A 23,903-nucleotide genomic window follows, 5' to 3' on the forward strand; every position below is an offset into this window, starting at 1 on the left:
AGAGAGTGTTTTTTTAGTGCCTGCGTGTCAGGAGGCCCCCGTGGACCTGTGCAATTTTGTTGCTGGTGAGGCCAGTTGACCATCGAGGTAAGGTGCTGAGCCTGGCAGAGTTCATCAGAGACACTCAGTCCTGTTGGAAGTGACTCAGGCCCCCGTCCTCCCAGCTGAGCCTAAGTTCTGTTCCCCAGGCCCCCAGGGGTACACGAGGGGCAGGCAGGATGGGTTTTGAGGGGACCGCTCCACTCTGGCAGCGGAGGATGGCAGCTGTGACCAGGTTCAGGAGAGGTGGCTTAGACAGGGAGACCCTGGGAGTCGCCAGGCACCCAGAACAGGTTCAAGGAGGGAGGCTGGGAAGCCTGGGCTGGGCCAGCATGTCTGGAGAGGGTTAGGCTGAGGGCATCTGAGGGGCAGAGACCTGCCCTGGGGCGAAGCTGGCAGGTACAGGTGCTGTTTCCTGAGCCCCTGGTGTCTCCCCGCCGCCCCCTGCCTCTGCTGGCCCTGCACCCCTGCCTGGGGGTGAGCACAGGTGGGCAGCCTCAGCCCTGCCCCGTTCTGCAGACCCTCCTTGGACTGGTTCTTAAGAGGCTTGGAAAAGCCAGCTGGCCCAGAAATGGGCTGCTGTGGAGTGCGGGGAACAGGAGACAGCCACCGTGTTCAGATGCGGGGTAGTCGTGAACCTGGAAGGTTCCTTCCTGCTCCCCATTAGGCCTCCTCATCAGGCCTGCAGGGCTCTGCCCAGCGTTTGCTGATGGGTGAGGCCGGTCACCGACCTGGAGGGGTCCTTCCAGCTCTTCACTGCCAAGGCCATGACCCCATGGTGGGAAGGACGCTGAGAAGGGCGGCTCTGTGTGTGGCTGGGGTGCAGCTGTGTCTGGTCACACATGGCTCAGTTCAGAGGGGCTGCAGCAGCAGAGTGGAGGCCCAGCCATCCCTCTGTCCCTGCAGGAGGTGGCAGGACAGGCTCAGCTGCGCCCACGCCCACCACTGTGAAAATGGCTCTGGGTCGAGGAGTGGGACCCTTGGCAGCACAGCGGAGCCCACCCGTCTGGGAGTGGTGCAGCATTCAGAGTCTGACTGGGCCCGTCCAGGTCTGCCAAATGGCCATGGTGCAGCTGCTCCAAGCTTGGGGCCACGGCTCCACCCTCAGGGCCACGGCTCCATCCTCGGGGCCACTGCTCCACGCTCGGGGCCACGGCTCCACCCTGGGGGCCACGGCTCCACCCTCGGGGCCACTGCTCCACCCTCAGGGCCACGGCTCCACCCTCAGGGCCACTGCTCCACCCTCGGGGCCACGGTGCCATGGAGCCACCCTTGGGGCCACAGCGCCACCATCGGGGCCACGGCTCCACCCTCAGGGCCACTGCTCCACCCTTGGGGCCACAGCGCCACCATCGGGGCTGCCGCTCCTGGGAATGGATTATCTAGACCTGGCTTTCGTTGTTGTTTTTTGCTTTCAATTTTTAAAAAATTAGAGTGAATTACACATAACAAAATTTACTATTTTCACTGTTTGGAAGGGCAGTTCTGGGGTGTGAGGAACATGGCGCTCCCCAATTCCGTCCAGCTGATGCCAGCAAGTGGGGTCCACGGTTAATCCCAGGACTAGCCACGTAGGTGGAAAGAATCTAGGCCTGGAGAAAATCCGTTTCTCACTGGCATGGACATCTGTCCAGCCCGCCTTCTGCCCCCACCTTGCCTTGCCCCCGCAGAGATATTTGTCTACCCTCCCCGCCCCCCTGGCGTGGACATTCGTCCAGCACACCCTCCTCCCCTGCCCGCCCCCAGACTGCTCAGTGTGATTAGAAGCCTGGCGCCTTCTCAGCTTCCAGCCAGGGTTACCAAGGCCGCAGTGTCTGAGAAGCTCGCTGCCCCCAGCACTGCCTAACTGTGCTTGTTCAGAATCCAGGGCATTGATTTCCAGCCTCAGGCTGTGGTCACCTCAGGCTGAGGACCGTGATCACAGGGACCACGGATGGGGGCAGTACCCTTCCCTCATCCCTCCGTGAGCTGGTGGGTGGTCTGCTTGGATGTCGCCGCCCCAGGGTCTCTGGGACCAGGCTTGGCTGCAGGGCACACACCGGTGTAGGGTGGGCTGAGCATGAACCCACCCCAAGCCCATGCTGAGCCCCTTCCCCTCCGGCCCGTCAGGCAGGCCCCATCTCCTCAAAGCCCTTGACCTTTCCGGGTCTGTGGTTCCCTGGGTGGGGTTCAGCGTTGTCCTGTCCTCTGGGCCAAGGTTTCCTGAACCAAAGGCTCCATGGAGGAGCTGCCCCTCCTGCTGCCCTCCGAGGCTGAGAGCCGGGTGCGTGAGATGTGCTAACAGTAGGCTCAGGGCAGGAGGAAAAGCAGGCGGATTTATTATTATAGTTCTGTGTGCAGGGTGTCCTGGGGAAAAAGAAAATACCCAAAACAGTGGTGGGCCCTGAGGGCTGGTGGGCAGGCTGGATAGGAGAAGGAGGGGTGGTGGGCCTCGTGGGGGGCAGGCAGCTTTTAGGGGAGACTGTGGAGCCCTCGAAGAAGCAACGGGCGGGGGCTGTAAGGGTTTGTGACCGAGCCTGAGGCGGGGGTGGATCCTGGCCCCTCTCCCGGGGGAAGGTCCCTTCTCTCCGGCCGGGGGCTGCGGCACCGGTTCCTCTGGGAGGGTCTGTTTTTAGGCGGATGACGGGAGTTCACAGAGAGGCCCTCTCAGGTGCTGTTTGCCAGTGGCTTCTGTTCCAAATAGTCAACGGTGCAGAGTGTGGTGCCGCCCGGCCTTGCACCATGGGTGCCCCTCTGACCTGCGGCACTCCCCCACTCCGGCCCCGCCCCACTGGTCCTGTGCTCTGGTGGGCACCGGCCCCAGGCCCTGTACATGTTTGAAGGCTACTCTCACACCCAGTGGGGACTTGGTTTCCTGTTGGCCTTTGTTTCATGGTGAGCGCCGCCTCATTCACAATCAGGGCAAGAAACATTCTGTTCTGAGGGAAGATGGAGTCCGTCTGGAATTCAGCCCCTTTTTTTTTGAGTCAGAGTCTCACTCTGTCACCCAGGCTAAAGTGCAGTGGCATGATCTCGGCTCACTGCAACCTCCGCCTCCCAGGTTCAAGTGATTCTCATGCCTCAGCCTCCTGAGCAGCTGGGACTACAGGCTTGTGCCACCACGCCCAGATAATTTTTTTTTTGTATATTTAGTAGAGACAGGGTTTCGCTCTGTTGGCCAGGCTGGTCTCAAACTCCTGACCTCAAGAGATCCGCCTGCCTCCGCCTCCCAAAATGCTGAGATTATAGGCGTGAGCCACTGCGCGCGGCTGGAATTCAGCATTTTTAAATCCCTGGGCTCCTGGTCTGGAGCTGCTTGTGGACAGCCTTTCAGGCACATGGCCATGCGCAGGCCCCTCTGGGCCTCCGGCACTGTGCCCTGAAGGCTATGCTGACCAGTGAAGCCTCATGTTCCAGGGACGCCCGCCCTCCTCCTCTTCCACGCTCTGCCAAAAATGCCGGCTCTTCCCCGTGTTTATTTTTCCACATGGACTTTTGAATATGTCTTGTCAAGGTCAAAAATAAACCCGCTGGATTTGGGTAGGAATTACATTTTCAGATTAATTGAGAGCGAAGTCGAGATCTTGCCCGTCTAGGGGTCTCCTGCATTTTGCCGTGTTCCTGTGGTTACTGTGTTTCGTGTTGTTACCTGTAACTCTTTGCTACTGTGACTGAGAGACTTTAAACTGTCGACCTTGTCCCCGAGCTGCGTGGCCCTGAGCCCTGCCTTCCGCAGCTGTCAGGGGCAGTGGGCGTCCTCCAGAACCCGCGGCTGTGCCTCCGGCGGGAGGAATTGGTTGGGCTGGGCGTGTGGCTCTGGCACCCCGCCTGGGAGCAGGTGTGGCCGGAGGGTCGGGTTTGGCTTTGCTAACCGTGGCTGGTGCTCCTGGGAATAACAGCCAGGCCCTCGCTTAGCTCAGAGTATTTTGGGGGTGGGGTGGTAAGTGCATCCAGCGCTGGGAGATCATGCAGACCCGTCAATACTTCTGTAGGGGCAGTGGCTGAGTTTCCAGTCGTCCGGGAGGCTGCAGGGAGCACCGGGATGCCAGCGTGGTGGTGTGTGATGGGCACAGCTTTCAGGAGGCAGAGGCGTGTCTCAAGTGGTGCGGTGCCCCTTTGAGGGTTCGAGAGAGCCCCTGCCTAGATGGATTTCGTGGTGGTGTGGCTGGCTGTTGGGCAGTGGGCACAGTTGGGTGCAGCCCGCCCGTTGACCCTGAGTGGGCCTCTGCCCTCTCCTTCCTAAGCCCGCTGGTTAGCTGGGCTCCTTGCCCTGCCCTGCGCACCCCTCTCTCCGGGCCATCCCCCATCTGTCTCCGTGCCCAGCAAAGGCTGGGCCAGGAGCTCTCACAGACCTCCTGGGGGTGCCTGCTGCAGGTGACCTTCAGGGTGGTGGCCTGGCTGATTTCTCCCAGCCCAGGCTCCCCTCCAGCTGTGAGGCTGGAGACCCTCTCCCGTTCAGCCGGGCCCAGGCCTGGGGTGCGAAGCCCTCGTGGAAGCGCTGACTCAGCATGTATCTGGGAATGGAAGGAAGAGACAGACCAGCTCCAGGGGTCAGGAGACAGGAAGAAGGGGACGGCGTGGAGTAAGGGCGCTGGCAGGGAGGGGGCGCAGGCGCACGGTGGCTGCGTTTCCCAGGCTGTGAGGGAAGAACTAAGAAGGCGGGTGAAAAGGCCTTCCCCACCGTCCCTGCCGCCCCGAGGAGCTGCCTGTCCTCGCAGTGACCCCACGTCTCAGGTGGACCCAGAAGAGGGGCAGAAGAGGAAGAGCACGTTTGTGAGTGAGGAAGCGCTGCGTGGCCGGGGCTCCCCAACTGCGTGCCCCCCTCGGTCAGGGCCTGTGGACGTGGCCGCTGGGTCCCACCTCGCCTGGGCCCCCTGTGCCGTCTCAGCGAGAACACAGTGCCTGCGGTCGCCATGGCAACTCCCAGCGGCTGCTGCAGGACCCCCCTGCCAGGTGCGGCCATGACACCACAGCCGAGCCTGTGGCCTCAGATTCCACGCTGGGAGGAGCTGGTTCTGGGGTTCCTCGCCTCCACTGGGGGGATTCGCTGCAGGTAGAGAGCAGCACTGGCAGAGAAGAGTTCCGGGGTATCTGGGTTCTGGGTGAAACTCGGTCGCCAGCTTGGAGTCGGGTCCCAGGCCACCCCCCAGGCGGCTCGAGTCAGCGCTGCCTGTAGCCCAGGCTCTGCCCTGTGGGGGGCTTCCCTGGGGGGCCTCATGCCCTAAAGGCCACCAGGATGGCAGCTCCACCCAAAGGCAGCCTGGGTGATCTCAGCCTGGCAGGAGACTCTGTTTGTTCCTCACGTTTGCGGCCAGCGGACGCTGACACGGATTGGAAGCTGGGTGTGCTGCGAGCTGCATATCTGTGATGTTTGTTGCCATGGAGATGATGCCTCCTTGTCCTCACTGTCCAGACCCTGCTCCTGAGATGTCCAGGCCTAGATCCTGGACCTGAGATCTGAGAACCCTGCGTCTATGTGCCGTGGGTGGCCCCTCACACGGCAGCCCCCTAGTGTCAGGGAGCCTGGCTGAAAGGGAGCCAGGGGTGGCCACTAAAAGGCAATGATGTCCAGCAGCATCCTCAGAAGGCCCTCAGCGCTGGCCTGGTGCCGGGCTCCTGGGGCAGGGGCTGCTGCGGTCACTGCAGGCGGCCGAGCCTGGGTTTCTCCCCAGATGAGGCCTCTCACCTTCCAGCAGCACAGGCTCTGGCTTCCTCGCCAGCCCGCTCAGGGCAGCATGAGCCCTCTGCAGCGGCCGAGTGCCTGGCATGGAGCGACCCCCATTTGGCAGGGAGTGTGCCGTGCCCCTGGGGACTTTGGAGCAATGGTGTTTCTGGACTCCATTAGTTGGGACTAAGATGGTTTGATGCTGACTTTTGTTGGGGTTTTGCTGACTTTGCTGTGATTCTGTGACTGTGCGTGTGAGATGGGCCCCCCTGCCTGGGCGGGACCATATGCTGGTGCTGGATCTGAAGGATGTTTACTGGGCTGAGCTGACCTGTCCTGTGGGGACCAGAGGAAACTGCTGGCTGGACCCAGGGCCCAGGACAGGCTGTGGGGAGGCCCACAGCACACAGTGCCCTCAGCCTGACCCCTCACACATCCTGGAGGATGCCCACCAGTGTCCCGAGGGCCCAGGCCCGTGGCTCTCAGGAGCGCAGAGTGCAGAGCTGGCCACCACAGGACTGCATGCTCACACCCTATCTGATTTGGGGGTTTAAATGGTTCAGTACACGGTGATCTTCCTACCTTGGACCTCTGATGGGGAGTGCTTGGCCCCACATGCCAAGCCTGGCCCAGGGTGAGGGTTTCAGGAGCACCGGGGGCTCAGACAGTCACCCTGGGCCTACAGCCTGGTCTCTGTCCAAGTGTACGCGCAGCGTGCCCTCTCCTCCATGTGTGTGCGTGCCTGTGTGTACATGTGTGTGCACCTGCATGTCTGTGTGTATGTGGTATATGTGTGTGCGCACTACATGTGTGTATGAGCGTATGTGCACCTGCATGTATGTGTGTGTGCATGTGTGTGGATGCCTGTGTGTGCATGTGTGCATGTGGTGTGTGTGTGTGCGCCTGTGTGTGTGCATTGCGTATGTGATATGCGTGTGTGTGCATGCCTCCGTATGGGTGTGTGTTGTGTGCATGTGTGTTGTGTGCATGCATGTGATGTGTGTGCATGTGTGTAACGTATGTGCCTGTGTGTGGTATGTATGTGGGTGCATGTATGTGGTATGTCTATGCCTGTATGTGGTATGCATGTGTGTGTGCATGTGTGCATATGGTATGTATCTGTACATATGTATGTGGTATGTGTGTGCATTTGTGTATGTGGTATGTGTGTGCATGCATGTGGTATGTATGCATGCATGTGGTGTGTAGTGGGTGTGCATGCGTGCATGACTCTGTGTGCGTGTATGTGGTATGTCTGGTTTGTGTGCACTATGTGTACATGAGTATGTGCCTGCATGTATGTGCCTACATGTCTGTGTGTGCACGTGTATGTGGCATGTATGTGTACATGTGCACTTGGTGTACATTAGTGCATGTCTGTGCTTGCATGTCTGTGCATGTGCATGCGTGTGTGCCTGTGTGTTGCATGTGTGTATGTGGTATGCATGTGTGTGTGACTGCCTCTGTGTGTGCGCATGTGCACTGCATGTGTGTGAACTGTGTGTTTCCAACGCTTTAATGCTGGGGCCTTGCTGACCCTGGGGAGATGCCCCTCCTGCACCAACCACTCCCTAGAGATCAGAAACACTTGCCTTTGGTTGCCTTTCAAACGCGAGCCCACCTACCTGGGGCACCCCCCCAGCATCTCCTCTGTGTGCTTCCAGGCTCAAGGCCACATCCCCTGCACGAATCTCCTCGGGGCCTGACCCCAGGCAATCAGGGCAGGACTGTATTCCCACAGGCCAGCGCCAAGCCTGCCCACTCAGCTTTCCCCGCCTTTCCTGAGGAAGGTACTGCCTGGCTCTGCTCATGTTTCCCCTTCACGTCACTGGCCTTTCCCTGCGTGGCCCCCTGGTGTGGCATGCCCCTCCCCGTCTTGGGAAGTGTAACTAATGGTCTCATCAATGGCAGGCATCTCCTGATTTAACCCTCCTGTGTGAAAATAAAACCTACATTGTAAAGCCGGGGGGTTCTCCTAAATCATGCTGATGTCTCAAGCCTGCTGTGTGGCCTCCTGTGGGGGCCGCCGAGAACAGCTGCTGCACCACAGACCTCAGTAGAAGCTGCCTCGGTCCCAAGGAGGCTGCCTTGTGCCCTGGCCAGATGGTGGGAGGACGCCCCCCGCCAGGGCTGTGGCAGCTCCCCAGGCCCCGTCTACTTTGTCTGAGGCCAGCAGGGGCCCAGCTTAGCGGTGGCCTTTTCTCTGGGAAGGGTTAGGGCTGGAGAGTCTCTGGGGCTCCAGACCGTGCTGGGTCTCATCACAGTGGCTTTGAAGGAGAGAGAGATGCTGAGGATTGAAAAGACCACCCTCCCCCACCCTCCTCCACCGTCCCCCAGGCCAGAGTTGGGAGGGAGATGGCCGCTGATTGGAGAACCCGGAGGAGCCCTGTGCACACAGCAGCTGGAGGCTCCTCAGAGGTCGGGGGCAGGGATCCTACTGTCCCTGCCGTGGGGAAGTCGATTCTGCTATGGCCAGTTGGCTCCAGGCTTCAGGGACAGAGGGGTGAAGCCGCACTGAGACCAGCCCTGCCCGCATGCTCAGGTGCCTCTGTGCCTCACACCCAATGCCTTGGATTCATCTCCACTGCCACCAAAGGATCAAAGAAACCCTGCGTGGGGGCTTCAGTGCAGAGTCCTCACAGGAAGGAGCAGTTACCACATGCTCCGAAATGGGCCAGAACGCAGTGGGAATTTGCTGGGCCCATCTCTCTGGGTCACCCAGGCTGCACCTTTGTGCTTAAAATAGCTGTTTCCCTCATGACTGATTCAGGAGGGGAGAACTCTCATATCCAGTTTCTCTTTTTCTTCCCTCGACAGGCGCGTGCATAGATATTGTCTTTGCCTTGGAGCTGTGAGGAAGCTGAGGCCAGAGAGGTGGCCCTGCTGGCCTCGGTCAGGTCACCTGGCTTGGGAGAAACAAGCTCCAGTGGAGGGCAAAGTGGGCCCAGCCTGTGAGCCCAGGGAGCACAGCCCAGAGAGCGGGAGCACAGCCCAGGGAGCAGGAGCACAGCCTAGGAGGGAGGAGCCCAGGGAGCAGGAGCACAGCCCAGGAGGAGGAGCCCAGGGAGCACAGTCCAGGGAGCAGGAGCACAGCCCAGGAGGGAGGAGCCCGGGGGGGAGGAGCCCAGGGAGCACAGCCCAGGAGGGAGGAGCCCAGGGAGCACAGCCCAGGGAGCACAGCCCAGGGAGCAGGAACACAGCCCAGGGGGGAGGAGCCCAGGGAGCACAGCCCAGGGAGCGGGAGCACAGCCCAGGGGAGAGGAGCTCAGGGAGCACAGCCCAAGAGGGAGGATCCCAGGGAGCACAGCCCAGGGAGCGGGAGCACAGCCCAGGGGAGAGGAGCCCAGGGAGCACAGCCCAGGGGAGAGGAGCTCAGGGAGCACAGCCCAAGAAGGAGGAGCCCAGGGAGCACAGCCTAGGGAGCGGGAGCACAGCCCAGGGGAGAGGAGCCCAGGGAGCACAGCCCAGGGGATGGGAGCCTGGGGGCAGGAGTGGGCATGTAAAATGAAACTGCCCACCCAGCTGGCAGCTCCGGTCTCAGCAGCCAGGAGGCCGTGGCCAAGCAGCAAGGGATCCTTCCCCCTGTGTGGGTCCCTGAGGGCCAGCCGAAATGTTAGGGCAGAATTGGGGCAGGGCTTCCGTGATACAACCACAACATGGAAGCTGGAGATCTTTCAGTACTTACAGACCTTGGTGGGTACACAGCAGGCCTGGTGCCCACACACACACTTGGAGGTTGGGGCACAAGCAGAGAGGGAGGGGTGCACGGACCCTGGGGCCAACAGGTTTGTTGGGAGGGTCCACAGGAGCTCTGGGTGGCACCAGGTCAAGGATCACACTGTGGTTGACACGCAGTCCCTGTAAGCTGGGGGGCAGATGTCTGAATGGGCCAGGAAAGGAAGGGCCCTGCCAGGTGGGAGACACGCCTGTCAGTTTCCATCTCTGGCCACCGCCGCCAGAGCCGCGGGGTGGGGGATGGTATTAGACACCGTGTCAAGGGTGGCTGAGCCGTGCTTCTGGCGTGGAAGGTTAAACCTGTGTTTGAGCCTGATCTGTGACCACATGATGTCACAGGCTCCCCGTCCCAGGCCACCTCCCTGTCTGTCCTGCAGCAAACCCACAAGTGAGAAGGAAGCTTCCTTGCCACCCAGTTCAGCCCACGCGTGGCAGACACAGCTGCCCAGTGTGTGTGGCCCGTGCATGGGGCTGCCACCTGCCACCCAGCCTCAGCTTCCTACTCTGGACTGGGAGTCTCTGACCTCCCCATCAGGTCACCCCATGTGGGAGCCTCATGACAGGTGGTCAGCATCCAGGACTGCAGGGACACTGCTGGCCGTTTCTGGGGCTGTCGGGCCTCCCCTTGGGCCCAGAGCCCAGGTGCCAGCACTGGCCATGTCCCTCCACTGACCAGGCCGTCCATAGGCTCTGGCACCTGGGGAAGTGGCCAGGGGTCCTTTCTGTGCTCCTGACTGAGGCCCACGCATGGGCTTTGGGCCACGGAAGCATTACTTCAAGTCTTCTTTTTCTAGCTTTTAGAAGGTGCAACTCACATGCTATAGAGAGGAGCACTGTGACCCCTGCAAGCACCCGAGTCTGGCCTCGCCAGGAACCGACGCGGTGCCCATCCTGTTTAGCCACAACCTTTGCCCCCCTCCCACTGTGCCCTGGGCATCTGAAATGAATTCCAGAGAGCGCGTCATTTGATCCGTTGATATTTTAGTGTGTATCTTTAAAGATGAGGACTCTCTTCATAGCCACCACCACGCTGTCTTCCACACCTGAAACAGCGGTCTTTATGATCCGTCACACCGTGCCAGGCTTGCGTCTCCCAGAGCCTGTGAGTGTCTTCTCACTGTTTCTCTGAGTCAGGATCTGAATGAGTCTATGCAGCAAGGTGGCCCCGAGTGGCGGTCACTCTGGGGGCCCTCAGTCCTTGCTGTTTACTTGCTGAGGGCCCAGGTGGCTCCGTGTCCTGAGTGTCCCATCTGCTTCTGCTGCCCACATCACCTGGAGCCCCGGCACAGTCCTTTCCTCCTGCCTCCTCCTTCTTCCTAGAAATAATCATTGTCAAAAAGATTTTGGTTCATATTTCCATTGATTCCTTTTAATTTATCTGTTTAACCTGCTTCTGGCATCAAGGGTGGCACATCACTCACATAGCTCATGCCACTCCCATGGCTCACACTACTCTCAGCTCACACCGCTCACACTACTCACACAGCTCACACTACTCACAGCTCACACCACTCACACAGCTCAAACTACTCACACAGCTCACACTACTCACAGCTCACACCACTCACACAGCTCAAACTACTCACAGCTCACACTACTCACAGCTCACACCACTCACACAGCTCATACCACTCAGCTCACACCACTCACACAGCTCTCACCACTCACACAGCTCACACCACTCACAGCTCACACCATAGAGCTCACACCACTCACACAGCTCACACCACTCACAGCTCACACCACTCACACAGCTCACACCACTCACAGCTCACACCACTCACACAGCTCACACCACTCACAGCTCACACCACTCACAGCTCACACCACTCACACAGCTCACACTACTCACAGCTCACACCACTCACACAGCTCACACCACTCACACAGCTCACACCACTCACAACTCACACCACTCACACAGCTCACACCACTCACAGCTCACACCACTCACAGCTCACACCACTCACACAGCTCACACCATAGAGCTCACACTACTCAGCTCACACCACTCACACAGCTCACACCACTCAGCTCACACCACTCACACAGCTCACACCACTCATACAGCTCACACCATACAGTTCACACCGCTCACACAGCTCACACCACTCACACAGCTCACACCACTCATACAGCTCACACCATACAGCTCACACCGCTCACACAGCTCACACCACTCACACAGCTCACACTACTCGCCACTCCCGGCTCACACTACTCACATGGCTTACACCACTGACACAGCTCACACCCTCACACCACTCACACTGCTTACACCAGTTACATGGCTCACATGCTCACACTACTCACATGGTGCCCACCACTGACACGGCTCACACCCTTACACCACTCACATGGCTCACACCACTCACATGGCGCCCACCACTGACACGGCTCACACCCTCACACCACTCACATGGCTCACACCACTCACATGGTGCACACCACTGACACGGCTCACACCCTCACACCACTCACATGGCTCACACCACTCACATGGCGCACACCACTGACACAGCTCACACCCTCACACCACTCACATGGCTCACACCACTCACATCACACAACACTCACATGGCGCACACCACTGACACGGCTGACACCCTCACACCACTCACATGGCTCACACCACTCACATCACACAACACTCACATGGCGCACACCACTGACATGGCTGACACCCTCACACCACTCACATGGCTCACACCACTCACATGGTGCACTCCACTGACACGGCTCACACCCTCACACCACTCACATGGCTCACACCACTCACATCAAGCACCACTCACATGGCTCACACCACTGACACAGCTCACACCACTCACATGGCTCACACCACTCACATCACTGACACCACTCACATGGCTCACACCACTGACACGGCTCACACCCTCACCACCCACATGGCTCACACCACTCACATCACTTACACCACTCACATGGCTCACACCACTGACACGGCTCACACCCTCACACCACCCACATGGCTCACACCACTCACATCACTTACACCACTCACACAGCTCACACCACTCACGTCACTCCACTCACACGGCACACACCACTCACATCACTCACACCACTCACATGGCTCACACCACTCACTCACACCACTCACATGGCTCACACCACTCACATCACTCACACCACTCACATGGCACACACCAGTCACATCACACACCACTCACACGACTGACACCACTCATATCACTCACACCACTCACACGGCTCACATCACTCACATCACTCACACCACTCACACGGCTCACACCACTCGCATCACTCACACCACTCACTCACATGGTGCACACCAGTCACATCACACACCACTCACACGGTGCACACCAGTCACATCACTCACACCACTCACACAGCTCACACCACTCACATCACTCACACCACTCACACGGCGCACACCACTCACATCACACCACTCACATGGCTCACACCACTCACATCACTCACACAACTCACATGGCACACACCACTCATCACACCACTCACGGCACACACCAGTCACATCACTCACACCACTCACATGGCTCACACCACTCACATCACACCACTCACATGTCTCACACCACTCACATCACACCACTCAGATGGCTCACACCACTCACATCACTCACACAACTCACATGGCACACACCACTCATCACTCACACCACTCACACGGCACACACCAGTCACATCACACACCACTCACACGGCTCACACCACTCCACTCACACCACTCACATGGCTCATACCACTCACATGGTGCACACCACTCACATCACTCACACCACTCACACGGCTCACACCACTCACATCACTCACACCACTCACATGGCTCACACCACTCACATGGCGCACACCACTCACATCACTCACACCACTCACACGGCTCACACCAGTCACAGCTTCACCTCCCTTTCTCCCCAACCGTGTGTCTGGTGTCCTCTGTGCCATGTGCCTCCCTCCCCTCAGTCCCATCACAGCTATGTCACTTGCCGTGGTGTGCATGCCACACGAGCTCCCCACCTGCCTTGGTGGGCATACTGTGTAAGTGTCCACTATCTGCTGTAACAAATGAGCCCATGTGCACTGGCTTCGAACAGCACAGACTTCCTATCTTTACCTGACCTCCAGCCCCCCAGGACCCCCCGGCAGCTCCCAAGAACCATGGCTTGAGGCAACCAGAGAAGCAAGAAGAGGTGGGCCCTGCCTGACGGGAATGGCTGGTGGCCACATTGGCTCTGGCCTCCCACCACTCTCCAGGCAGGTGGGGGAGAGCCATGGCGTGAGGGGGCCGTACAGAGCACGGGGCTTGGTGTGGAGGGTGAAACCCTTCCGGGCTCACAGCATTGCGGAGACAACTGAGAGGGAGCGCTGATTGTGAGTGAAGGGCCACCCAGAGACCCCCCAAGAATTCATAGAGACCTCGCCTAGCAGCAGGGCATGGCAGAGAAAGCAAGCTGGACAAACCTGCCTGAGGAGCCCCGTGTTTCAGAGGGGACTGCAGCAAGGCCTGGGGATGCGGTGGGTGAGGAAGGGGCGTGGAGGTGCTGCCCGGGACTTGGGGATGTATCGGGAGGTATCAGGAGAGTGCAAGGGAGAAACAGCTGGCAGAGCTCCCCTGAAGCAGCTGCGAAGCTCGGGCAGCATGGATGGAGGCCCTCAAGATGGATCACGGGCTGCGACATACCCTGCACGCAGGTCCTAACTCCCGGGGCAGGGGGAAAGCTGGGAGTATCCAGGCAAAGTGCTAAGAGCCTTGGTTATAGGCCATGGGAGAGTCTGCATGGCCACAGGTTCGTGGCCACAGGTTCTCGGCCACTCAGGAGCAGCATCTCCAGGCTCTGTATGAAGAAATAAGTTAGCCAAGAATTCCAGACCTCGTCAGAATGATCACTGTGTGCAACCACCAGAAAACGGTATGTCCACAGTGGCAAGGACTCAGACGGCACCCCAGCCCATCTGGTCTTCCATGCCCAGCGACGTTCCAGCCAGCATGAAGCAGCTGAGGTGGCAGCCTTTGCCAAGGGGCCGTCCTGCAGTCACCAGCTGTGTGCTTAGCCCTGCGGCCATGTTCTGACTTTAGATGGGAGAACAAGCGTCCCTGCGAGTGTGGGCATGGGAGGTGCTCCATCCCCAGGAAGCCAGTGGGCTGGGTGCCCTGCCCAACCACCAACACCTGACAGTCACAGGGCACAGGGGGTTCCCAACCTCCTGGGACAACCCCCCCCCCACCTGCAGCGGATGTAAGAAGAGCCTCAGCATCACATGGTGCTACAGCCGCCGCCCTGGCCCCTTGGTGGGCCTCCCCGTGCCCACCTCTTCCTGAGAGGTTTGTAGCCTCATTAACTCCACCGGCCACAGCCTAGGAAGCAGCCACTAGTGTCAGAGAAAACTGAAACCCCAAAGCTGATTCCCACTCACCATGTTAGAATACTGAGCTCACCTGGGGACAGGGGCCTGGGACAAATAGCCCGTGGACATAGCTTCTCAGAGACATCAAGAAAACAGCTTCAGGGGGCTCTCAGGAGTGGCAGGAGGAGAGTGGGAGATGGAGCAGCCTCTGGAGTCCACGGGAGCCTGGCTCTGCCTGGGGGACCCCTCTGCTCCCAGCAGCCTCCCTGGAGGCCCCATGCCAGGCTGCCCCTTCCTTAGCTGCTGCAGACGGCTTCTCCAAGCCCATCCCGGGTACTGACCCTCCTGTTTTTGTGGTGCCCAGCACTGATCCCTGGGAGGGAGCCTGCCTTGCCCTGTCTCGCCCTGCTATCCCCACGTCCCCAGGCTCCACCTCTCCTTGGGACGTTAGAAGCTCCCCCAGGTAGGATTAGGAGGTGCTTTCATTATGCTGTTTAGAGGCCTTAGGTACCTGTGGTCAGGCATTTGCTTTCTGGGGAACAAGAATTCTTTGGAAAGAGAAAGAGCTTGGGTGAATCACTTAAATCTGCAAAATGTGTAAACAGCATTCAGTTGAAATGGCAGTCACATGGCCGCAGGTACCAGCCTGTTCCAAGTGGTGCCGTGGCCTCCCCGTCAGTGGCGTTTCACAGGAAAAGCCAGGGCTCCTGAGCCCGGGGTGGACTTGTTCCTCTTCATGGTGAGACCTTTAACTCCGTTTCCTCTGACTGACTCCATTTCCTCTAACTCACTCCGTTTCCTCTAACTCACTCCATTTCCTTGAACTCCATTTCCTCTAACTGACTCCATTTCCTCTAACTCACTCCGTTTCCTCTAACTCACTCCGTTTCCTCTAACTCACTCCATTTCCTCTAACTCCATTTCCTTGAACTCCATTTCCTCTAACTGACGCCATTTCCTCTAACTCACTCCGTTTCCTCTAACTCACTCCATTTTTCCTCTAACTCACTCCGTTTCCTCTAACTGACTCCATTTCCTCTAACTCACTCCGTTTCCTCTAACTCCATTTCCTTGAACTCCAGTTCCTCTAACTGACTCCATTTCCTCTAACTCACTCCGTTTCCTCTCACTCCGTTTCCTCTAACTGACTCCGTTTCCTCTAACTCACTCCGTTTCCTCTAACTGACTCCGTTTCCTCTAACTGACTCCGTTTCCTCTAACTGACTCCGTTTCCTCTGACTCACTCCGTTTCCTCTGACTCACTCCGTTTCCTCTAACTCCATTTCCTTGAACTCCATTTCCTCTAACTGACTCCATTTCCTCTAACTCACTCCGTTTCCTCTAACTCCATTTCCTTGAACTCCATTTCCTCTAACTGACTCCATTTCCTCTAACTCACTCCATTTCCTCTAACTCACTCCGTTTCCTCTAACTGACTCCGTTTCCTCTGACTCACTCCATTTCCTCTGACTCACTCCGTTTCCTCTAACTCCATTTCCTTGAACTCCATTTCCTCTAACTGACTCCATTTCCTCTAACTCACTCCGTTTCCTCTCACTCCGTTTCCTCTCACTCCGTTTCCTCTAACTGACTCCATTTCCTCTAACTCACTCCGTTTCCTCTAACTGCATTTCCTTGAACTCCATTTCCTCTAACTGACTCCATTTCCTCTAACTCACTCCATTTCCTCTCACTCCGTTTCCTCTAACTGACTCCGTTTCCTCTAACTCACTCCGTTTCCTCTAATTGACTCCGTTTCCTCTAACTCACTCCGTTTCCTCTAACTCACTCCGTTTTTCCTCTAACTCACTCCGTTTCCTCTAACTGACTCCATTTCCTCTAACTCACTCCGTTTCCTCTAACTCCATTTCCTTGAACTCCATTTCCTCTAACTGACTCCATTTCCTCTAACTCACTCCGTTTCCTCTAACTCACTCCGTTTCCTCTAACTCCATTTCCTTGAACTCCATTTCCTCTGACGCCATTTCCTCTAACTCACTCCGTTTCCTCTAACTCACTCCGTTTCCTCTGACTCCGTTTCCTCTAACTCACTCCGTTTCCTCTAACTCACTCCGTTTCCTCTAACTCACTCCGTTTCCTCTAACTCACTCCGTTTTTCCTCTAACTCACTCCGTTTCCTCTAACTGCATTTCCTTGAACTCCATTTCCTCTAACTGACTCCATTTCCTCTAACTCACTCCATTTCCTCTAACTCACTCCGTTTCCTCTAACTCACTCCGTTTTTCCTCTAACTCACTCCGTTTCCTCTAACTGCATTTCCTTGAACTCCATTTCCTCTAACTGACTCCATTTCCTCTAACTGACTCCGTTTCCTCTAGCTCACTCCGTTTCCTCTAACTGACTCCGTTTCCTCTAACTGACTCCGTTTCCTCTAACTCACTCCATTTCCTCTAACTCACTCCGTTTTTCCTCTAACTCACTCCGTTTCCTCTAACTCCATTTCCTTGAACTCCATTTCCTCTAACTGACTCCATTTCCTCTAACTCACTCCATTTCCTCTAACTCACTCCGTTTCCTCTAACTCACTCCGTTTTTCCTCTAACTCACTCCGTTTCCTCTAACTGCATTTCCTTGAACTCCATTTCCTCTAACTGACTCCATTTCCTCTAACTGACTCCGTTTCCTCTAACTGACTCCATTTCCTCTAACTCACTCCGTTTCCTCTAACTGCATTTCCTTGAATCCATTTCCTCTGTGAGCTTGTCGACGATTGGAGGAAACAGCCAGGAAGGCAGGGACCGGTTTCCTGGAGGAAGCAGATGAGTCGGGCCTGCCTGCCCTCAGCCCCCAGGCTTGGTCAGAGAGGCCGCCCACCGGGTTTCCAGTCTCTTTTTGTAAACACTCCTCTGCATGATCTCTGGTGCCGAGGTCCCTCCAGACAGAGACTGCACCAACCCCAGGGCTTGATGCCACCGCTCACTGGAGCCTCCTCTGTCAGGCCTGAGGGAGCCTGCTGGACCTGCCTGCTTTTGACCCAAACCTTTTCTCTGTGTCTTCCCCTAAGAGCACTTTGATGTGATTGACTTGATCAAATCCATTTCAAGGGAAAACCCCACACCACCCAAACCACCTTGAGTGTGCCTGACCATCCAAGCCTCGGAGGGCGGGTCCTGGTAATAAGTGGCAGGGCCAGGACCCTGCCTGTCGGCCCGGGTCGGAAAATGATGAAGGAGGTTGGGGGAAGCGGGCTGCTGGGTTGGCAAGTGGCAAGGAGAGAGCAGGTGCTCGGGTGAGGGTGCAGCGTGAGCCCAGGCGAGGCTGCTGCCCGCAGACATGGCCGTGGGTGCTCGAGCGTGCAGAGTGTTTTCAGGGGTGCTTGCACACTGGAGGCACGGAGAAGGTGGGTTTCCTGCCAGAACAAAGTTCCACAGCTTGTTTTCTGCAAACAGCAGAAGTTTCTCGTCATTCTGGTGATGGGAAGCCTGACATCTGGCAAGGTGGTTCCTCTGCGAGGCCCTGGTAGGAAGACCCTCTGTGCCCACTCCTGGTGTCCGGGGACTACTGGGAAGCTCTGTGGGAAGACCCTCTGTGCCTGCTCCTGGCGTCCGGGGACTGCTGGGAAGCTCTGTGGGAAGACCCTCTGTGCCTGTTCCTGGTATCTGGGGGCTGCTGGGAAGCTCTGTGGGAAGACCCTCTGTGCCTGCTCCTGGCGTCCGGGGACTGCTGGGAGGCCCTGGTAGGAGGACCCTCTGTGCCTGCTCCTGGTGTCTGGGGGCTGCTGGGAAGCTCTGTGGGAAGACCCTCTGTGCCTGCTCCTGGTGTCCGGGGGCTGCTAGGAAGCTCTGTGGGAAGACCCTCTGTGCCTGCTCCTGGCATCTGGGGGCTGCTGGGAGGACCCTCTGTGCTTCTGGCGTCCGGGGACTGCTGGCCACTCCTGGTGTCCTCAGCTTGCAGCCGCGTCAGTCCATCCCCCATCCCCAGGCCGGCGTCTTCACACCACCTCACCCGCATGCCCGCGTCACATCTTCTCTTTTCCGTCTCTTACAACAATGCCTGTGGTTGGCGTTAGGGCCCATCCTGAGTCAAGACCTCCAGATCCTCAGTTATACCTTCGAAGACCTTTATTCCCAGTAAGGCCACATTCCAAGGCTCCTGGTGGCCTGTGAGTGTGGCCATGTCTTTTGGGGACACACTCGGGTGTACTGCAGGGGTCGAGGCATTCCCCTGAGGGTCCCAGGGAGCGACCGCGGCACCTCACCCTGCACTGCCAGTACCTTGCTTGCATGGTGCTGCCACAGAGAGACTTACAAACTTTTCTTGAATTGCAGTTGAGCTGAGAATGTTCCAGAACACAGAGCCCAAAGACTCGGGAGACTTGGGTCTGACCCTGCCTCTCCTCTGCTCCCCAGGGCAACTCCTCCCACAGGGCCAGGCCGGGGGCTTGGATCGTGGCTGATGGTGCCACCATCCATGGCAGTTTGTTTCACAGGTGGGGAAACTGAGGCTGGAGGGAAATGGATCTGCTGCTTTGTTGTGGTGGACAAAGGAGCCAGGGTGTGCGAGGCCAGGCCCTGACCCCAGGCGGCTTTTCTGTCCCTGCTCCCTGGCCACAGATGATTGGACACGTATGACCGGGAGAGCAGGCTCCAGTCACAGGGCCAAGGACCGGTCCCAGATGGAGCCCAGGCCCCAGCCTTGGGACGGGGGGTGGTCCTGGGTGAGCTCGCCCGGCGGGAGGGTGAGGACCCGTCTGGAGTAGTCACCTGTCGGTGTCCACTGCCCCTGTGGCTGGGCCCAGAGGGCACGGGAAGCCAGGAGCACCTGTCCCCTGGCGAGTGGGCTGTGGAGGTTCAGCACCCCAAGGGAAGGCGTGTTCTTCCAGAGACCCCCTCTGAGAGCTGACCTGCGACGTGAGCAGGCAGGGCAGAGGGACCCCAGAGAGGGTTGGGTCACTCGGGCAGGCAGCTTTCTGGGGCGGCTCACAAAGCCTGGGGCTTCGGACTGCCGGAGAGGGCCTTGGGCCGCAGGTGCGAGCGCCGCTCCGGGCAGACCCTGTGTGAGGTGGGCTCGGCAGCCCCGCCCCAGCTTCCCAGCAGCAGCAGGAGCCCCAGGCTCAGCCAGTGCCCCCAAGCCAGGCTCCTGAGGGCAGAGGGTAGGGGGTCGGGTATTCCACCCTGTTCGCCTCACACCCTGTCCTGTCCCAGCCCCAGGCAGGAACCAGCCTTTCTGGAGCGGTTTCTGGGCCTGTGGTCACTGCCCGGGTCATTCAGCGGCCCTGCGTGGGAGGGCGTGAGTGCTGGGAGGGCGTGCGCACTGGGGCGGGTGCGGGCTGGGAGGGCATGCGCGCTGGGGCGGGCGCGGGCAGGCTCTGCTCCTTCTGTGCCTGCGTGGAGTGAGGCTGGGACTTCCGTCTGGAGGACGGGACTCTGCCACCTGCGGGCAGGTGCATAGGAGGGAGGCCGTGCTGCTGAGCCACGCCACTCTGCCCTGTTGGCAGCGGGAAGCAGCAGGAGAGGGGCCTCGGGGCTGAAGTGGGTGGCCAGGGGCTGCTGCAGCTTACGCTCATTGTCATTCTGAAACCTTCAACTGACTTTCAACATAATAATTTAAAACGTGGTTATAGGAAATGCAGGAAGTTCAGGAGAAATCCTTCCCAGCCCTCCCAGGGTGGCCTTGTTCAAGCTCACCCTCTGCCTGTTCTTGCTGTGCTGCCTGCAGCTGCCCCCACTCCTTGGCAGGTATGGCCGCGTTTTCAGGAGCCCCGATCGGCACATATGCTCTGGGCAGCCCCCAGCACAGGGCACTTCCTGCCCCTCCAGGCCCAGCTTTCCCCACCCACCAGGCAGGGCGGTGCTGAGGCCATGCCTGGTGCCAGCTTCCCAGAGAGGCCACATTTAGTGCCCATGCGCCAGACCAAGCCACTGTCTCCCGTGCCATGGGGCTGCCCCTGGATCCACCCAGGCCACTGCTTGGCACAGTCAGACACGCTTTCCTAGTCTGGGCTAGCCTGTGCCCTCAGTTTGACTCCCAAAGGCCCCTGGAGGGAGGGAGGGAGGGTCACCACTTTGCTTCACAACAGGACTGAGTCTCAGGGAGGGGTCTCCGGGAGCAGCCATGGAGCCAGGATGTGACTGAGACAGGTGCCTCCAGGGCCACACACTAAGCAATACAGGAACCTCTGGGGGCAGAATCACAGCCCCAAAACATCCATGTCCTAATCCCCAGAACAAATCTGTTACCGTATGTGACAGAGGAAAGCATCTGCTGCGTCCAGGCGGTGGAGGGGCTGCGGCGGGTCCCCAGGCGTCCCCATGCAATCCCAGGCGTCCTGCCGATCAGCGCTGTGTCCTCCAGGTGTGCATCGTGCAGAAGCGGGACACGGAGAAGATGTATGCCATGAAGTACATGAACAAGCAGCAGTGCATCGAGCGGGACGAGGTCCGCAATGTCTTCCGGGAGCTGGAGATCCTGCAGGAGATCGAGCATGTCTTCCTGGTGAACCTCTGGTGAGCCTGCCGTGGGGCCGGTGTCGCTGCTGAGAGACCGGCTGCCCTGAAGCTGGGATGGCACCGACCGTCCCCTCCTGCTCTTGCTGCTCCCTGGCCCTCGTGCCTCGGGGATGCCCCCACCACCCACAGGCCCTTTCTGCCCCGTCCCATTCATGTCCCTTCCTATGCCTCAGGGTTGGCAGGGGCCCAGGTGACTGTAGCATGCTGGGGTTAGTTAATGCAGCATCTCTGCTGAGCGTGCCAGAAGCTCGGGGCTTCCCTAGAAGGGAGGTGTGCCTCCCCATGGAGTCTCTGGCAGCAGTCAGTGAGGGAGAGTTTAGGGACTGACCTGGAGTTCCTTCCAAAATAATGAACTCTGAGACCAGCTCCAGGAGGTGTTGGAACCTGCCCTCTGCTGATAGGTTCACCCCCTTTCTCTCTGGGAGTCCTCCCTGATGCAAGGGTCCTCCCCAACTCAGCAGTGCTCCCCAGTGCAGAGGTCCTCCCCAACTCAGGAGTGCTCCCCGTGCAGAGGTCCTCCCCAACTCAGGAGTGCTCCCCAGTGCAGAGGTCCTCCCCAACTCAGGAGTGCTCCCAGTGCAGAGGTCCTCCCCAACTCAGGAGTGCTCCCCGTGCAGAGGTCCTCCTCAACTCAGGAGTGCTCCCCAGTGCAGAGGTCCTCCTCAACTCAGGAGTGCTCCCCAGTGCAGAGGTCCTCCCCAACTCAGGAGTGCTCCCCAGTGCAGAGGTCCTCCTCAACTCAGGAGTGCTCCCAGTGCAGAGGTCCTCCCCAACTCAGGAGTGCTCCCCGTGCAGAGGTCCTCCAACTCAGGAGTGCTCCCCAGTGCAGAGGTGATCCTCAACTCAGGAGTGCTCCCCAGTGCAGAGGTCCTCCCCAACTCAGGAATGCTCCCCAGTGCAGAGGTTCTTCCCAGCACGGGGTCCTCCCTGGCCACCTTCCTCCCACACTGGACGCTGTGCTCCAATGCATGCTCATAGGCGGGTGTTTTTCCCAGAAGCTCCTGTGGAACACAGGGTGTTCAAGCAGCTGGAGGGGTCAGGTGGCACACAGTCCTGGTCCTGGCCGGCAGTCTTGGAGGGATTGAAACCTCCTGTACCTTCCCTGGGGGCCCGTTAGCTAAACTCAAAGGAAGAGGCAGCAGGAGGACTTCGAGGGGGTGAGAGCGAGTCAGGGCCGGTGCCTTCGCTGTGAGAATAGATTGGGGCCAGCTGCTTCAGGGACTCACTCAGAGCCCAGACCTGCCCCCTAGGTGGCTACTTACCTGGGGTCACTGCAATAGGAAGAGGGACTTTGCAGTGGGCAGTGGCCACTTTCCAGAAGCTGTGCAATGTGCCTAGGCATGGTGTTATGTGGCTGTTCTCCATAATTGCTGGGGAGGAGTGTTCAAAGCCCGGCCTTCCAGGGCAGCTGGGGAGAGACAGGGAGATGCTGACCAAGGCCTTGGGCACGGGGAGCTGTGGACTGCCGAACCCCAGAGGAGGAATCCTGAGCAGTGGCCACGGCTCCCCCAACTCCTGGCCCCTCAGCTGCACCATCTGTGCATGGCTGCTGTTCTCACTCACTGTGACCTCCTGGGGATCTGGCCTCCTGCGGCCATCTGGTCCCAGGCAGGCAGAAGGCTGGCATGGCTAGAGGATGTCTTTGTGGCCCGTGGTCTTGTTTTTGGCATTCTGGGCGGTGGTTCTAAAGCTGAGGGCGTCTGAGCACCAATGTCCCTGAGACCTGCCCCTGCCACCCAGTGGCCAAGGAGGGCTGGACCTGGGTCAGCTCCCTTGTCGTTGAACAGTGGTGCTTACTCCTGGGTCAGTGGGGAGGGCAGGAGCTCTCTGTGAGGCAGGCGTGGCCTGCAGCCCTGCAGGAACGGACGGCCGTCGTGATCGACACTCAGCCACAACACTGGCATTAAGGGGTCTGTGGAGAAAGAAGACCCAGGATTTCTCTCCTGTGGCCCTGGGCTTCCCCTCACCCCAGCCCTCCTGGCCTCTGCTGGGAGGCAGGATTGTCCAGTGGTCAGGAGCATGAGCTCCTGGGCTGAAGCCCTCCACCCTGCCGGGGGCAACACACCTCACCTCCTCGGTCATGGTTTCCTCATCTGGCAGACTCGGGGCTCTGAGCCATTGTTACGATTTATATATGAAGTATATTAACTTGTCTTCCACTCCTGCTGCAGCTGGGGCCCCGGTCCCCACAGGCCACCTGCCAGGACATGGCTCCTGCTTTCTGGGCCGTGTGGAGCAGTGCCACCTGCCAGGACATGGCTCCTGCCTTCCGGGGCCGTGCGGGGCAGTGCCACCTGCCGGGACATGGCTCCTGCCTTCCGGGGCCGTGCGGGGCAGTGCCACCTGCTGGGACATGGCTCCTGCCTTCCGGGGCCGTGCGGGGCAGTGCCGCCACATTCTTGCCTCCAGGTGTGGGAGTGTCTCCTGCCCTCTGGCTGTTCTGCAGGGCCTGTGGGCCTGTCCTGAGGCCTGTCATCCTGAGTCCTTTGCCCTGTGGCAGCATTTCCACATCCCTTCCCCAGCCCCCAGCCTGCACCACCCTCTTCAGGCCACCTTTCACTGAGGATGAGGATGGGAGGCTTTTGGAAGACAGGTAGAGGGACATCACATGAAAAATGAGTTCTCTGTGCCATTATTCTTGAGAGGTCCTGTCATTT

General features: G+C 58.8%; 1 protein-coding gene across 3 annotated transcripts in view; it reads left to right on the forward strand.

Moving 5' to 3' along the window:
• The window catches only part of STK32C (serine/threonine kinase 32C), a 106,795-nt gene that overhangs the window by 60,981 nt on the left and 21,911 nt on the right, over positions 1-23,903 (forward strand). For all 3 annotated transcript variants that reach the window (XM_064371825.1, XM_064371826.1, XM_064371827.1), the window contains exon 3: positions 21,092-21,243. In XM_064371825.1, coding sequence (XP_064227895.1) covers positions 21,092-21,243 — 152 coding nt within the window. The remainder of the gene's footprint in view (positions 1-21,091; positions 21,244-23,903) is intronic.

This window comes from Aotus nancymaae, unplaced genomic scaffold (genome assembly GCF_030222135.1).
Source record: "Aotus nancymaae isolate 86718 unplaced genomic scaffold, 86718_ANA_hifiasm-v0.15.2.pri h1tg000193l, whole genome shotgun sequence".
Classification (NCBI taxonomy): domain Eukaryota; kingdom Metazoa; phylum Chordata; class Mammalia; order Primates; family Aotidae; genus Aotus; species Aotus nancymaae.